This window comes from Pseudorasbora parva, chromosome 2 (assembly GCF_024679245.1).
Source record: "Pseudorasbora parva isolate DD20220531a chromosome 2, ASM2467924v1, whole genome shotgun sequence".
In the NCBI taxonomy this organism is placed as follows: domain Eukaryota; kingdom Metazoa; phylum Chordata; class Actinopteri; order Cypriniformes; family Gobionidae; genus Pseudorasbora; species Pseudorasbora parva.
In genome coordinates, this window is record NC_090173.1 from 46047914 (window position 1) to 46064589 (window position 16676).

General features: G+C 37.2%; 3 protein-coding genes across 6 annotated transcripts; 2 read left to right on the forward strand and 1 right to left on the reverse strand.

The window, feature by feature from the left end:
• The first annotated feature begins 1371 nt into the window (after positions 1 to 1371).
• On the forward strand, positions 1372 to 3446 carry gng14 (G protein subunit gamma 14). Of its 2 annotated transcripts, none has more exons than XM_067422049.1 (3): positions 1372 to 1461; positions 1552 to 1669; positions 3190 to 3446. In XM_067422049.1, exons 2-3 carry the CDS (start codon positions 1583 to 1585, stop codon positions 3313 to 3315), a joined length of 213 nt encoding a protein of 70 aa, XP_067278150.1. In that variant the 5' UTR covers positions 1372 to 1461; positions 1552 to 1582; the 3' UTR covers positions 3316 to 3446. The 2 variants fall into 2 exon arrangements, with proteins under 2 accessions (XP_067278150.1, XP_067278157.1); XM_067422056.1 differs by having other exon boundaries at positions 1396 to 1461; positions 1556 to 1669.
• Positions 3331 to 12502, reverse strand: fbxw9 (F-box and WD repeat domain containing 9). 3 transcript variants are annotated; one of them, XM_067421996.1, is made up of 8 exons: positions 12220 to 12502; positions 11905 to 11993; positions 10829 to 10976; positions 9315 to 10080; positions 6399 to 6547; positions 6123 to 6323; positions 5975 to 6040; positions 3331 to 4083 (listed from the first exon to the last, which is right to left on the reverse strand). In XM_067421996.1, the coding sequence occupies exons 2-8, from the start codon at positions 11991 to 11993 to the stop codon at positions 4009 to 4011; spliced, it is 1494 nt and encodes a 497-aa protein (XP_067278097.1). In that variant the 5' UTR covers positions 12220 to 12502; the 3' UTR covers positions 3331 to 4008. The 3 variants fall into 3 exon arrangements, with proteins under 3 accessions (XP_067278097.1, XP_067278103.1, XP_067278111.1); XM_067422002.1 differs by having other exon boundaries at positions 11905 to 11996; XM_067422010.1 differs by having other exon boundaries at positions 11905 to 11996; positions 12442 to 12458.
• A 1839-nt stretch (positions 12503 to 14341) lies between these two features.
• zgc:77748 (Myeloid-associated differentiation marker homolog-like) lies at positions 14342 to 16413 on the forward strand. Its single transcript, XM_067429027.1, has one exon. It carries the CDS (start codon positions 14508 to 14510, stop codon positions 15339 to 15341), a length of 834 nt encoding a protein of 277 aa, XP_067285128.1. The 5' UTR covers positions 14342 to 14507; the 3' UTR covers positions 15342 to 16413.
• The last annotated feature ends 263 nt before the right edge of the window (positions 16414 to 16676 follow it).

Consider the following 16676-nt stretch of genomic DNA (forward strand, 5'->3'; position numbering starts at 1 on the left):
AGATAGATAGATAGATAGATAGATAGATAGATAGATAGATAGATAGATAGATAGATAGATAGATAGATAGATAGATAGATAGATAGATAGATAGATAGATAGATAGATAGAGAGGCAGACAGACAGACAGACAGACAGACAGGCAGATTAAATGATTGATTGATTGATTGATTGATTGATTGATTGATTGATTGATTGATTGATTGATTGATTGATAATTGATTGATAATTAATTAATTGATTGATTGAGTTCAGTCTGTAAGAGAGTTCATATGAATAACACACAGAATGACATAGAGGGGGCATAGACTCCCTTATACCACCGGACACAATTGTGATCGTCTTTTATCTGCAGCCTGACAACAGATGACCATGTATTAATATAATTTCCATATGTATAAAGAACCCTTTCATGAATTTTTGATTTATTCAAAAATTAACGTTTAAAATTTTTCTGTAATTTCTGAGCTTTTACATCATCATTGTGTTAAGATGGCAGTACCAAGAAATGTGTGTGGTCACATGACCAAACTACCCAACAATATTAGACCGGCCCAGAACTCATAGACATCTTACATTTTTATCATAAATGAGCTTCTAATAGAAGTTGCTTTTTAATACCACAGTAAAATATGTGAGGAAAATTTGTGGTCACAATTGTGACTGGTGGGATTAAATGGGTTAATATGTATGTATGTATGTATAGTTTTACTAGTTTTATGCATAGTTTGTATACAGTGACCCTAGAACGTTTTTAGACATGTATTATTTTTTTATCAAATTAATAAAATATTTAAAGAAGTGGCACCTGCAAAGTCATTTTTGGCTAGTTTTGGCTAGTTTGTATTAAATAAAATCCATCAATTACCGGTACATTGGCCTTTTATGTATTAGACATGTAGGCTATTTGGTAAAATAATATAACTATTTAAATTGAGACATATTTTTAAATTGCAGGTAAATGGCAAATTATAATTGATTAAATGCAAAAGATTGCTCTGCACACTATTCTGCAAACACTGTTCACATGATATCATACGCTCATATTTCAGGATGATAAAGCTTCTGTGCACACAGTTAGACACATCCAAGAGAGGCTTCATGGCCACCAAAGTTAAATCAAATACGACTGAACTTTCATGACATTTCTTCCACTGTTGATGTGACCTCAGAACTCAACCACATCAAAGGACCTTTGAAGCTTCCAACTGTGTGTGTGTGTGTGTGTGTGTGTGTGTGTGTGTGTGTGTGTGTGTGTGTGTGTGTGTGTGTGTGTGTGTGTGTGTGTGTGTGTGTGTGTGTGTGTGTGTGTGTGTGCGTGCATGCGCGTGCGTACATACGTGTTGGAGGATGGAAAGGTTCATCATCCCATTGTGATATAAATGCCTCCAAAACACCAGCTCTTCCTCACTGAAACAAGAAGGTTTGAACTCTAATCAACAAACCAAATGGACTCTTGAGGTAAAATTACAGCTTCAGCCATCATCTATAAAAGGCATTCATGTAGTTCCAAAATCATGCTGCTCAGAGTAAGATATACATACTTCCCAGCCAGGGTGCAAGTCTAGGTCGCGCAGCAGTGATGGACGTTTACTGCAGTAATAACGTTCTTCAGGCCAGGAGAACCGTGGAGCAGCTGAGACTGGAGACAGAACTACAGAGAATCAAGGTGAGATCTATCCATCACTTCGCGATAATATAAACCACAACACTTCTTACATTCTAGACTGTATATTTTATAGTATGGCTGAAATGACAATAGACTTAACTTCCACACAAAAAACCTCTTCTAAGGCATCACTGTAAAACACCCTTTTGGAACTTTTGAGAGTGCATAATAAATATAATATAATATAATATAATATAATATAATATAATATAATATAATATAATATAATATAATATAATATAATATAATATAATATAATATAATATAATATAATATAATCTCATATAATATTGGTTGTTTTTCAAACGTAAGGCTGCATCCTACAGAGATTAGGTCCTTCTGTGAGACTCGTATGGCTATAGTGTCCTCCTCAACAATTCAACGCTAGAATTAGACGGTCTGGTAAGTGTGCATGGCTATTTTTTCAAAATTTTATAATTTTGAAAAAATACTTTTTAGCCTATAACAAATCTTTATGTTAACTTACTTTCTATGAATGCACTACAGCGACTGACTGCCGTCTGCGGTCTCCCACTGGCTCATTGTCAGTTTAGTATTAGTGATTAATTTACAGCAAAACAAAAGATAACATCTATGCTTTCAAGTCCAAAAGCATTATTTTTGTATAACATGTCATAATAATCAGACAAGCCCAGTGCCAACAAATTTTCCGTCAGATTATTTTCATGAATTGGAATGTGTGCAAAGGACTATGGGTGATTTAAGGATGTGAAGGATACATCCGATGTATCATTCAAAACAGGCCGAATAAAGGACGAGGAACGTCTGCCTTCCAAGTATCCTTCAAATTGAGATGGCCTTCAGCAACGTTCGATGACGTTGCAGCCGAGATATGCAGCCTTCCGTTTGAGAAACTCTCAATATAATAATAAGCAGGCTAACACCTGTTCTGGGTTTGAGATGTGATCTTGTTTGATTTGCACTTTCCTGTGTTAGTTCATAAGTTGCATTTTTGATGTACCCTTGTGTTACACCCATGTCTAGTTCTATCTCATTTAGTCCTTATAGTGTTTTTGTGTATATAGCCCTGATTTTTTTTGTCAGTTTCAGTTTGATCTCATATTTCTAGTGGTTGTTCAGTTAAGAGTGTATTATATAATCTGTGTTTGGTAAATGACTCTGAAAAATTAATTAGCTGTATTAATTAGATTGCACTACTTATTACTCTCTCTAAAAAGTATTGCATTATTTCAATTAATCAAACTCGACCAGTTGAACAATACAACAAATATATTATTTACTTTATCAAATAAATAATATATAATTCCATAAATTATTCTTTTCCCTATTTTAAGGTACATTTAAAAGACAATTTGATGTTAAATCTAGTAGTTTTAAATTGAATTGTTCTAGTCAATACATCAGAAATAACTGTAATAAAATTACATAACATGAGTAGTCCCTTACTTTACTTTTTTAATTTTTTTTTTACAGAATTTAACATGATGTAATATATAAATGTCTGTAATGTAATCCATATGTTGGCATGTGTCTGTCAGATTTCGGCAGCAGCAGAGCAGATTGTTCAGTACTGTCAGGAACACAGGAGAGCCGATCCGCTGCTCACCGGGATCGCTGCATCCTCCAACCCGTTCAAAGACAAGAAGACATGCGTGCTGCTGTGAACACCTTACAATTGCTGTCATCACCAATCTTTCTTTTTATTTGCAGTCTTGAAAAACCACCTTGACAAATCCAAATCAATTAACAAATGGTACACTTATAAAGCTTTTTTTAACATCAATCAAAAAAAAGAGATTTTGTTCACAGGACATTCAGTCAGTCACAGAGCAGTGCCCCATCACTGTATGCAGTGATTATAAATAATTCATAAATATGGACATTTTTAAACTAGACTATTTAGTAGTCTGTTATGGTCTTAAAAGTGTTCATTTAGTGCATTAACTTTAAAGCAACGTGCCTCATTTTCATACTTTCTTCTGTATACTTGTACAAGTGACCAATTCTAACCGATTTCCTTGTTTGTGTATTACACATCTAGGAAGCTAAACACTAAAAACTGATTTATAATGATTCCTGTTTAACTCTACTGTCTTATATTGTTTATGTCTAAGTATGTTGTTAACATCAATTTAGTCTAAATTTCAAGTAATGATCACAGTAATGCGTTCCTGTTTCACGAGGCACTGAAATGTTTAGTGTGCTATCATAGTGCGACCTCTTCATGGAGACCTGGGAATGTTAAGTTTTTGTTTCTTGAAACATGTATCAGACACCTAAAACATTGGTTTTCATATTTCCCCCAATAAAAGCAGCACATGAATGTTGTTCCGTGTATTGAAATGCTTTTTAAACTCTCAGACTCGGAGCCTCCAAACCTCCACGTTCATGTCACCAGAAGCGATGGCCAGCGTTCCTCCTTCAACACTTAACTGGGAACAGAAAAAGGATGAGCCTTTATTTATGCATGGAAATACAGATATATATAGAATATAGAGTAGGCTTGGGCGGTAATACGGTAAAATGGTATACCGTGGGATCTAAAAATAGCAACGGTATCAGTTTCAATACCGTCAAACCGTCAAAAAAAAAAAAACAGATCAACTTACATATTGCTGATCAACAATTAATTATTAAATATTTAATAAGTTGAACTAATTAAACATAAACTAATTGAACATATTAAATACTATTTATTTATTAAATGCCTAAATATGTGTATGCGTTGTTGTGACAGCCTGGATGAGAGAGAGAGAGAGAGAGAGAGAGAGAGAGAGAGAGAGAGAGAGAGAGAGAGAGAGAGAGAGAGAGAGAGAGAGAGAGAGAGAGAGAGAGAGAGGGGAAAAGATGGCGAGTCGGGCACTGAGTTATTCGGTCTCGAAACTTCTGCAGTTTGGAAGTATTTTGGGTTTTGACGGTAAATACAGACGAGGCAATTTGCAAATTGTGCAACAAAAAGATGACCGCGAGAGATGGAAATACCTTGAACCTAAGGGCGCATATCCGAAACCACCATCCACTCACTGCTGCGTGGATAAACAACCGAGCGCACCCTTGGACTATGCTGTAATATTGCCGAAGCCTTTTGTCACACAGCTGGCAATGTAAGCAATAAGCATGAACTCCACAAAAATCAAGTGGACATGGGACTCACAAAAAAAAATGTCAATTGTCTGACAATTGTCTCATAACGGTTAGCATAAAACGTGCAGAGTTTCTCAGGGGCAGGGGCTCAAATGTAAAAAATAAAATAAAAATATAGGCCTATATATATATATATATATATATATATATAAGCCAAGCCAACAGTTTGTTGACGCTGTCTGAGCCTTACATCATAATGTTTTAATTATTCACGGTAATACCGTATACCGAGGTAAAATAGCAAGGAGGTTTGACGGTATCAAAATTTGGATACCGCCCAAGCCTAATATAGAGATGTGTATGTGCAACCATACCACGGTTTATCTATTTTATAATGGCTTTGAACTTCATTAGCTTGTCTCATCCAATTAGATTTATAAAACGCATAATTTGTGTTTTGAGTCTTTTTTTATTTATTCAAGTGTTACATGATGTGAAGCTTATTTTGCATTCATTCATTCGATTATATATATAAAAAATAGACACAATATTTAGCGTGATGTAATAAATAATGACAAAATAGTAAATGCGCATCTGAATATTAAAGTGCAAATTACCGGCACTAACCATTTATAACTCAGGAAACAACTTGAGAAAAAGTATAAGTCTCAACTCAGAATTATAAGCTTAGGGTAGGTTTACATGACAACGAGTACTAAAAAAAGGGAAATGTTTTTTTGCATTCACACGGACCCACAAAAACGACTAAAATGCTGTATTATTCATTCCAGGCCAGTAGTTGGTGATGTCACTTTGTAAAGAAACACTACGTGAGACAATAACAATGTATTCGATGTTGTGTAAATGGCCCCTTATTTATGTTCTCTTTTATGAAATAAAGGTGTGAATTGACTGTCCATCAAAAATAACATCAAGTATATACAATAATATACAGTGATAAATAGCATTACCATGTTAATTTTTACCATGTGAACATTTTTTTATTATTTGATGAATAGAAAGTTCAAAAGAACAGCATTTATTTGAAATTTTGTAACATTATAAATGTCCATACTGTCACTTTTGATCAATATAATGCATCCTCACTAAATAAAATTATTATTTATTTTTTAAATAAAAATGCCTACTGTGCCCAAAATATGTTTTGGATTCTTTTAGGAATGTACAAAAAAAAAAAATCAATATAGAGAAAAGTCATGGTTAAATATGTCATCATACCCCATTAACTCCTGCCTGATGGTGCAGGGTGCACAACGTCTGTGGTGGAGCACACGGAAGGTGGATCTGCGTAGAATGAGAGACGTTAGCTGCCGATAACCTTGGATAAATGTCAATAAAACACATTTCGAGCTGCTGGATGACTTACCTTGATAGTGCGGTCAGAGGAGCATGTGTAGAGAGTACCAGGAGAAGAGTGTACACCTGTGACCAGTGAACGGTGGATGTTAAAGTGGGATATGGGCGTCAGGCAGCCGTTGTGCATGGAGAAGGTGTGCACGAGTCCACGGTTGTCCCCGGCCCACACCTCGAGGCCGCTGTAGCACAGCGACAACAGGTAGGTGCTCAGCTGTAGACGTGCAGAGAGAGGCAAGATTGTAACAGCTTCCATTAATTTTTCTATTTTTGGTTTGCGTGTGCATACCTGAACTCTCTGCAGGAGCTTCCCGGCCCTGCGGTCGTACAGAGCGACGGTTTTGTCTTTACTGCCTGATAAGATGTACTGGTCATTTGACGCCAGGCACAACACAGCGTCACTGTGGAGACGAAGACTCTTGACCAATGGATCTGCAGCTGTGTCACAAAAATGACAGTTTACAACAATTACAGCTCCAATGGGCACTTGCCAGTCACTTTATAGTGTCTAAGTGGACTTCACAGGCTTCGCAGGAGTCTAAATGCTTTAATACAGTTTCAACTGAAACATTTCTTCTTATTATCAATGTTGAAAACTGTTGTGCTGCTTACAGTGCTCCTATTATGCCATTTGAAAGGTTCCTATTATTATTTTGGGAGTCCCCAACAACAGGTTTACATGCATGCAAGTGTCAAAAAACACTTTAATTATGAAACTTTATTTGCTCAACAACTCGCATAGGATTTGCTCAATGATTAATGTTTTCAGATTACTGCTTGTCAAGTGTTGAACATTTTATACAGTGTATGAACAGACATGGCATCAATTTTGCCTTACCAATTCGAGCCAGAGTCCGAAGAGGAAACGTCCAGTCAGTGTTGCTGATGAACCAGAAAGTCAATCGCAAACTTGACTGGAGCAGTAATGTACTTTACTGGCACTTCAGGCTGATTGAACATGCAGAATCCGAGTAAGAATGTCTAAGAAGTGACGCATTTGTTAGTTTAACGTAACGCCTCACAGACAAATTAACTGCCGAATTTATTTAGGTGCACATGTGGGAACTATCAAAATGCCAAACCAGGCTGAAAATGCGGGCTTCCGGGCAATATGCTAATGTTTCGTCTTTCTGCACTTTCAGATGTAAAACTTTGCAGAGTGTTTTCATTAATTTTGAGCTGTTACACACTACATGAAAGGTCATTTTCAAAAATCCATAATAGGGGCTCTTTAAAATATTTGTTGTAGACATTCTTTTTCCTGATTCTTTGATAAAGAGAAAAAAAAACAGCATTTAAAGGTGCAGTGTGTTTATTTTAGTGGCATCTAGTGGTGAGGTTGTGATTTGCAATAACATATCGCTCAACACACCCTATTGCAGCACATAGACGCTACGGTGGCTGACATAGGACAAAGATGTCGTCTGAGACAGCAGAGGCTGACTAGCGCTCTGTAGAGCAGTTTGTCCGTTTAGGGCTACTGTAGAAACATGAGAGCTCAAAATGGAGACTTCACTTTAACGGGACCAGCGGTGTATGTAGATAGAAATGGCTCATTCTAAGGTAATAAAAACATAACGGTTCATTATGTAAGGTCTTTATACACTGAAAACATAGTTATGTATATTATATTGAATTACTGTCAAGATCCTCATAAATATTACACACTACACCTTTAAGTGAAATAGAAATATTTTGTAACATTATAAAGGTTTTACTGTCAATCTAATTTGATGCATCTGTGCTGAATAATTAGCCTGACAAGCCAGACCCACATCAAGATGTTTGGTCTGGAAACTCACCATAGACAGGGCTCAATCCGAGGGGAGGGATAAACGGTTGTCTTTCAAACTCCCTCTGCACGCGATAGGATAGCGCTACACCAACCAGAGCAACGACGGTGAAGGGGAGCTCGCTGACAGATTAAACATTCGCCGTATCCGGTCGGCTAAACTCCGAACACATCTTCCCTTTTTAAGAATCCCTGCGTCCCAATTCGCATACTATCCATCCTAAATAGTATTCGAAAATAGAATTAGTATGTCCCAAATCGTAGTATGTTGAAAAGAGTATTCCAAAGATTCCCGGATGGTTTACTATTTCCGGTCCGATTTCACAGTATGGATCGATGGGCACTCTAACGGCTGATATTGCCCACAACCCATTGCGAGTTGGACGAGGATTCGATTAGAACTACAAACGCGGATAAAAAGCGTTAAAAAACTACAAACATGACGGATGTGCGAGTTCGACGGTTAAGTAGAGAAGTTTAGATAAAGGGGTTTGAGTGACCAACTATTAATATTTAACCTGACAAAAATATATTTATTCAGTGTTGTCACATTATATTTCACCCGCAGCAGCATTGAGAACTTTTGAAATGACACGTTTGGCCATTAACTTTTAAATGCATCATTATATTTAAACTGCAAACACATGAGGAGAGTCTCTGCATTAAAGACCCACAAATGGCAGATCAACGAGCGGCTACATTTCTCTCCGATACGGTAGGAGATTAAACTGAATGTGGAGGATTTGAACTGTGACGAATCTGATGATGATTGACAGGGCAGATAAACGGTGACGGGATGCACGTAACTAAGCGACAGAGTCTGTTAAAGATGGCGAAGTAGTTTGTCCCGAAGCTTGCATACTTTTCTGCTACACACTCAAAAGTATATACTTTTTTTTCACAAAAAGAGTACATACTTTTAGGACGTAGTATAAGTAGGCGAATTGGGACGCAGCGATTGACTTCAGTGCCGTTCTTTGTTCTTTTCTCAGAGGAAAGCTTAACTCCAAGTCTTCCGGAGGCGCGGGCAGAGCTGATTCGAAAGACCGCCGCCGTTCGCCAGTTTCTGTGTTACTAGAAGCACGCAAATGCAACTCGGCCGTCGTCATTATGGCCCCACCCGCTGACTCTATACACGATGCGATTGGGCCGTCCAGATTCTGAGGAATACAGCTCAGATAGGAATTGAGAGTTGCTAGACCACACTTGCGGGCAAATTAAATTTGCTGCCGCTAGGGTGCATCTAGATTTCTAGGCTACTGAATAATAGTATTTCTTAAAAAGAAGAAATAGTCTGAACAAGTCTGAAACCATCGGTATTGTATAAAATATAAAAAATCAAATCGAATTCAAAAATAACACTTTCAACCAAGAATGTGCATCAAGAAAAACAACTGTTGAACTTTGACTCACCACGGGTGTCAAATATGCTTAATTTCTGATCGTGTGATCCGGCCAGCACCATATCTCTCTCGCAGGACAGACATAACACAGCAGCTTTGCACTGGATGAGTCCCCGCTCTGCTCCTCCTGCTTCGAGATCCCAGAGTCTCACGGTGCTGTCGAACGAGCCTGAGGCCAGCAAAGGGCCGCTCGATGCCAGGCACCACACCCAACCCCTGTGGGTACTAATGGTCCCACGGCCCGCCAAAGTATGCATTAAGGTCCCCCTGGAGCCCTCTCGAAGGTCCCAGAGGTTCACGTTTCTGTCCCTAGAGCCGGAGGCGCACAACGCCCCTGTTCCACCCAGCAGGAGGACACAATTCACATCAGCAATATGGCCAGATGGAAGGATGATGTGCTCCAAAGGTGAAGAAGTGTTGGATTGCTCAATAAGATGAGGACTATCAGCATTCTGGGATTGAACTTGCACATTTTCATCTCCTGCTTCCGCTGCACCATTTACATCAACATCCAGCTGCATCTCTTCCAAGTTCCCCTCAGCTAACGGCACTTCACCGTTCACCCCGCCAACTGCTTCTACCTGTCTCTCTCCCTCCCCCCGATTCTCCTGGCCTGTCCAGCAGCCAATCAGCTGCTCCATTTCCATGCAGGCCTTGGGCCAATCAAAATCATCCTTTGGTCCAACTGGGAAAAGTGTTTTGGGACCTGAGAGTTTTTGAGCCCTCAGCTGCCACATGACACGATCCTCGCCAACCTTTCCCAATGTCTGACATACCTAAACATAGAAAAAGAGGCATACATGATAATGAGATGTACCTTATGTACAAATGTACATGAGATGTACAATTGACATAATTTTTTTTTAAAGAAATAAATTCATTTAATATTCAGCAAGGTTGCACTATTTTGATCAAAAGTGACAGTAAAGACAATTATAATCTTCTTTTTCTTACAAAAGATTTCGACTTTTGAACTTTTTTTTTAATGTAAAAAAAGTTTCCACAAAAATATGAAGAAGCAGTGTGTTTTCAACATCAATAATAATAATAAACGTCAAATCATTATATTAGAATAGTAATGATGTAATGATGCTGAAAATTCAGCTTTACCATCACAGGAATACATTACATTTTAAAGTACATTCACATAAAAACAGTTATTTGAAATTGTGATAATATTTCACAATATTACTGTATATTTGATCAAATAAATGTAGCCTTAGTGATCATAAGAGACTTCTTTCAAAAACATTTCAAAATCTTACTGACCCCAAACTTTTAAATCAAAAGCTTATGGGATCTCTGAACACAAAACAGTTTTATATCATACTAAAATAATGCAAAAAATGTCATGTTGAAAGGTACTGATATTATATTTAATATTTATAAATGCATTCCAATTATTTAAAAATCTAATAGGCCGAAAAACATGCACAGCTACTGAAAGAAGCCTGAATAGATAAAACAAAACAAAAACAATATTGTGTGTTGTCCTAAAGGTGTGTTGAATTTGGAAATGATTACCTGTGGCAGCACATTAATGACACATTGTGCTGGGAGATGTGAGGTTATCTGAGTTACTATCTCCCATGGCAACGACAGGAGGTTTGGTCCATTGCTAGAAGGGGAGGGGCTTGTTTCCAAAGCGATGACGGATGGTTCCAAATTCAATCTGTGGAGCAAAATGTCACAATGGAAGAGTTAACACCTCTTGACTGGAATACACTACACACATTTTTAGGCTGGTCAGAATGATGGCAATTCAGATCAATGAAGGCAGAGCTTAATGCTCAAGGAAGATGAATATGAATTCCAACACAACGCTTTTAGTTTTTTAAGCAACTGTTTTAAGATGGATTTTTAATGACCCACAGTCACATTCAGTAATGCAAATTAATAAAATTAAAATTAAATGTAATTTAGCCCTTTTGAATTGAAAAAATGCTATAATTGAAATTATGTCATTAATAACTAAATGTGATTCGATTTTTTTATTTTATTTTTTTGTATTAGACATACAAACAAAAGTGAATCTTTGTTCAAAGAGTTTAAATTAATTACTGTAAACAACTATGTAGGCTACAAAATTATTAGAAATGGAACTTCTTTTATCATTCTAATTTCTTCTTTATTCACTTAAATACCTTTTAATCCTTTAATTATTTAATGTCTTTAAAATAAAAAGACCCCACCCCCCACTTCAAACAAAAAAAACATTGGTCCCCGAATGTTCAAGATATGGTTACAGCTTTGGTAGTGTGTTTTAATGCATGTCACCCAGTTTTCCCTCTGTAACTATTTACAAAGTCGGCAAGTGTGTGATTTTAAAAGTCATGTATTCCAGCCTTAACTTGTACAGAATGTTGTGTGTGTGTGTGTGTGTGTGTGTGTGTGTGTGTGTGTGTGTGTGTGTGTGTGTGTGTGTGTGTGTGTGTGTGTGTGTGTGTGTTAATAAAGTGCTTTGAAAATAAATACATTTAATTTCCAAACATTGCTCAAGAAGAGACATGATAATTATTTCACAATTACACATGCAAACTACAGTAAATTAAAATATATATATTTTTTTATCTAAAGTTGAAATAGCATTTAATACATGCCTCTGTAAGGAGTGTGGGGTGTCATTGGCAGCAGCAGAAGGGCATCTCTCCTTCTCCTCGTCCTCCTGGGTGACGTTTAGATTTGACATCTACTGAATTACAAGAGCATGAGACACTCGCTGAAGATACACTCCTATAGAAGTACTTAAGTTGAAAATCCATTAAAAAATGTAACTGTTTCAAGCAAAACACTTTTAGCTGCCAGTTGTGTAATTATTAAATGCACCTATATAATCAAATAAAAATGTTTAAATGATCGTAAAATATACACTATAAAAATGATTTACTTAAACATGAGATATAGTGGACACATACCTTATTTTAATCAAAAATCCTCGTAATCAAAAACAGATTGAAAAGGTAAACACACCCCATTTCTGATTGATGTCTTTGATATGACGCTGCACAATCTATGTTCAGCCTGTTTTATGTCTATTTTCCTTTACGACAAGTTTACATTTTAATTTGCGTTAATGGAGATTTATGTTACAAAAATGGGGGAAAATACATACAAGAGTAAAACGGATTTTCGATTACCATTAGAGAATATATGAATGACCATACTAACTGGCACCAACTGACGCATATCAACACTGCACTTCTCTGGCGCACATAATTTACGTCATCGGTGGCGCACGACGGGGAATTCAAAACTAAACAGAATAAATGATTACAGTTTAAATAATATTTAATGTTTTATTTATTTTAAATTATTAAGTTTTAAATACACATTTAATTGTATTTAATTATTTTGTAATATTCCACAAAAACAAAGCGGTTAGGCTACTGATCATCCCCACCCCTATATTACAAAACTAGTTTATCCAAACTATCCAAACGTTTATCCAAATAAAAATAATAATTATCCAAAAGTTTATCCAAATAATTTTGTATTATATAAATATAGAATAGGCTATTCCAAATATCCCTATAAATGTTAATAAACACATTTTTAACCTCATGTTTTCCACCAAACTGAGTGTAATAATACAGTAACAGTACTTAAGCAAATTAAACAAGGTATTGTGAGTCAACAAAAGAGAAAATATACTGCTTAACAAAAAAATAAAAATATAAAATAATAAAAGGAGAAATTATAAGCATGTGTGTAATTGGCGTGAACTGACTCACAATGAGAGTAAGTTCAGAGTCTAGCACATTTTCTCAGTCACACAAACTCCCAAACACACACCCCTGTAGACACAAGCTTCTCATTTCAGAACCACATTTGTTTGCTTTTACTGCAACATTCAAATTCACTTCTCCATATTGAATAAGCCAATAATTAACTATTACTGGGGTGAAAGTATACTTTGCAAATGCAAAATTGATGGTAGATGTACAAACTATAATGACCCCAACAAATTACTGTTAATGGTTACAAACTCAAACAAAACTGGTCTGCAGTGGTCAGTATCTATCAAAAGTGGTCCAAGGAAGGAGCAGTGGTGAACCAGTGTAAGGGTCATTGGTTGCCTCACTGATGCACATGCAGGAAGGCTGGCCCTACATGTACTAGCTACATGTAGCTCAAATAGCTCAATAAGTTAATGCGGGTTCTGATAGAAATGTGTCAGAATACACAGTGCATTGCAGTTTGTTGTGTTTGGGTCTGTCTACCCACAGGATGCCTAAGCTGACCCCTGTCCACCACCAGAAGTGCCAACAGAGGGCACGTGAGTATCAGAACTGGAAAAAGGTGGCAGGCTTGGTCTGATGAATCGTGTTTTGTTTTACATCACGTGGATGGCTAGGTGTGTCACTTACAGGGAACACATGGCACAAGGATGCACTATGGGAAGAATTCAAGCTGGCAGAGGCAGTATTTCCTGGTGGCTGTGGTCTTTTTCAGCACGATAATGCGCCCTGCCCACAAAGCAAAAATGGTTCAGGAATGGTTTGAGAAACACAAAAAAGGAGTTCGAGCCTTTTCCCTTTCTGGACTTGGACAGTATAGTGTGCACACACTTGGATACGCTCTCACGCTCTCAGACTAAATATAAAATATCTTAAACTGTGTTCCGAAGATGAACGGAGGTATTACGGGTGTGGAACAACATTAGGGCGAGTCATTAATGGCATAAATTTCATTTTGGGTAGAATAACCCTTTAAATATTTTCCTCCATCTTTTATAGCCCTGTTTCCAAATGAGAACTACAGTAATTTACACAACATAAATCAAACCCATAATCTCTCTCCACCTTTAGTATTCAGATGCTTATCTTATAGCCTGATGAAATTTCAGGTTCCACCCAGTTTCTTATCTTCACATCCTACTCATTTGAACTTCACACTTACTGAACACTTACAAACCAGGGCTAATCTGCTGTGGTGCTACTGATAAAGCAATGATTAATCACAGGATGTGGCCCTAAACATGTGGCCCCTCCCTGTACCGCTTCCCTTCTGGGTAATATTAGTATAGACTAACCTGGAGTGGACACGGACGACGATTAGGCTGAGAAAATAGCGCAAAAACCAAGAATTAAGCAGGTGAGGAAGATCAATTATATTCTCAATGGAAATATGAGAGAGCTGTCGACAACATTTTGAAGGGCGACGCATCTAAATCAAGGTGTAACAACATAACTTAAGGATCATCATGGTAACCCTGAACACTCAATCTCTGACCGTACCGGTCGGAATAATCAGAATATTTGAATTTGTGCTGACGCTCATCACCTTCAGCCTGGTGGCTTCTATTGGCAACATCAACTTTTCCTTCTGGGCCTGGTGCATGTTCACCTGGTGCTTCTGCTGTTTCATGACCCTCCTCATCATCATCCTGGAGCTCACCAGCCTAAACACCAAGGTGCCCATTTCTTGGGACGACTTCACTACGGCTTTTGCGATGCTGTCCACACTAATGCTGTTGGCTGCATCAGTAATCTACCCCAGGTTTTTCGTACACGCCAAAAATTCAACCGGGATTGCTGCCACAGTCATTTCCTGGTTGTGCTTCGGCTTGTACACGGCAGAGGTGGGTCTGACCCGAGCCAAACCCGGGGAGATCAGCGGGTTCCTGTCCACAGTGCCAGGCTTACTGAAGGTTCTGGAGGCATTTGTGGCATGCATCATCTTCATCTCTCTGGATTCGGGCTTCTACAGCAGGCATGCTGGGCTGCAGTGGTGCGTGGCCGTCTACTCAATCTGCTTTATCATCGCTCTCCTCATCATCATCCTGACGATCGGACGCTTGCTGGCTCGATGCCCCTTCCCATTCGACAAATTTCTGACGGGATACAATGTACTGGCGGTTTTGATGTACATCACGGCTGTGGTGATATGGCCAGTCTACAGTTTTGAGGAAAATACAACAGCACCACTCAAAGACTACCTGATTGTTGTATCCTGCATGACCTGCATCAATCTGATTGTCTATATTGTGGATACGGTTTACTCAGTGCGTTTGGTGTTCTTTGTTACACCTGTCTAGGGAAACCACAATGGTTGTGTATGACACATTGTTAATGTAAAATCTATTTATGTTAATGTAACCAGATTGTGGCATCAGGTTGGATGAGAAGTACCGCTGTTACAGGCAGTTTTAAGCATTGTTTTTTTTTTTAAAAAGTGTTTCAGTTTATTGATATTAATGCATATTTTATTAAATAATTGAGAATATTTGAAATTCCTGATTTAAAAGAGCCTTTTATTAGTAATTGATTAATGTACACACTGTTATCATTAAACAAAATACAAAATGTAGTATTTTTATTTGACAATAGCCTACTATATAGGCTATAATGCAGGATCATTGTAAACCTCAATATCATTGTAATATTTTGTAATATTGTAATCTTTGATCCAAACATTGACTATATACTTGTGCAAACACACTGGATAATGTTAATGTACTAAAGGTTACTGTAAAAACAGCATACAATTGAGAGATGTATAGATGCTAAGGAAATAAAACTTGAAACACTTAAAAGTGTTTCAGGGCTGGATTAACCAACCGGACATCACAATTATGTGAAATGTGAGATTTTTCACCGTTGCATATGAATGTTTCATTAAATGGGACCTTTTATGCCTCAGTCTCAGGTGTCCCCAGAATGTGTCTGTTTGTGTGGAGTGTGAAATTAGTGCTGCTGTTGGAAACGGGTCGGGTGTTCTTCTTTACGCGCTGTCAATCGTGGTAAATCTTCACGGTTTTATGGACATCGCTATGTTTGACACCGTCGCTATGGTTACCGTTATGTTAGAATGCGGTTGTGACTTCAGCTATTTCATACAGCTGACTTAACATTCAAACAGCCACTTTAATTTCCTGAATGAACAAAACTATTTAGGAATCACACTTATAAACATTTCCCCGCTGTAAATCAAAAAAGGGGACTGTGAACCAGCCATAAACATATACCTAATTAGGCCTACAATGCATAAACCTTATCTTTTGTGATAAATAATATAATTAGGTAAAGGTAATTGATTAAGTATGCTATGTATTGTGGTCATGAGTTTTGAGTTAATAGTCATGTGTCCCAACAAGTAAAGTCATAACATAATAATGATACCTTTATAAATCATTAGCTAATGATTAATTAAAGCAGACAACTGGAAGTTGATGTGCATGGCTTTTACCCCTTGGGGTAATTAACACATCAATTTACATTATTAGTTAATATAATATGTTATTAAGGAATTAATACATTAAGACACATTTAACTAATAACAATTTAATGATTACTTAATCTATTAATCATATAGAATCATGCTGCTGATGAATTAATGCATATTAGTGGACCCCTATTGTAAAGTGTTACCG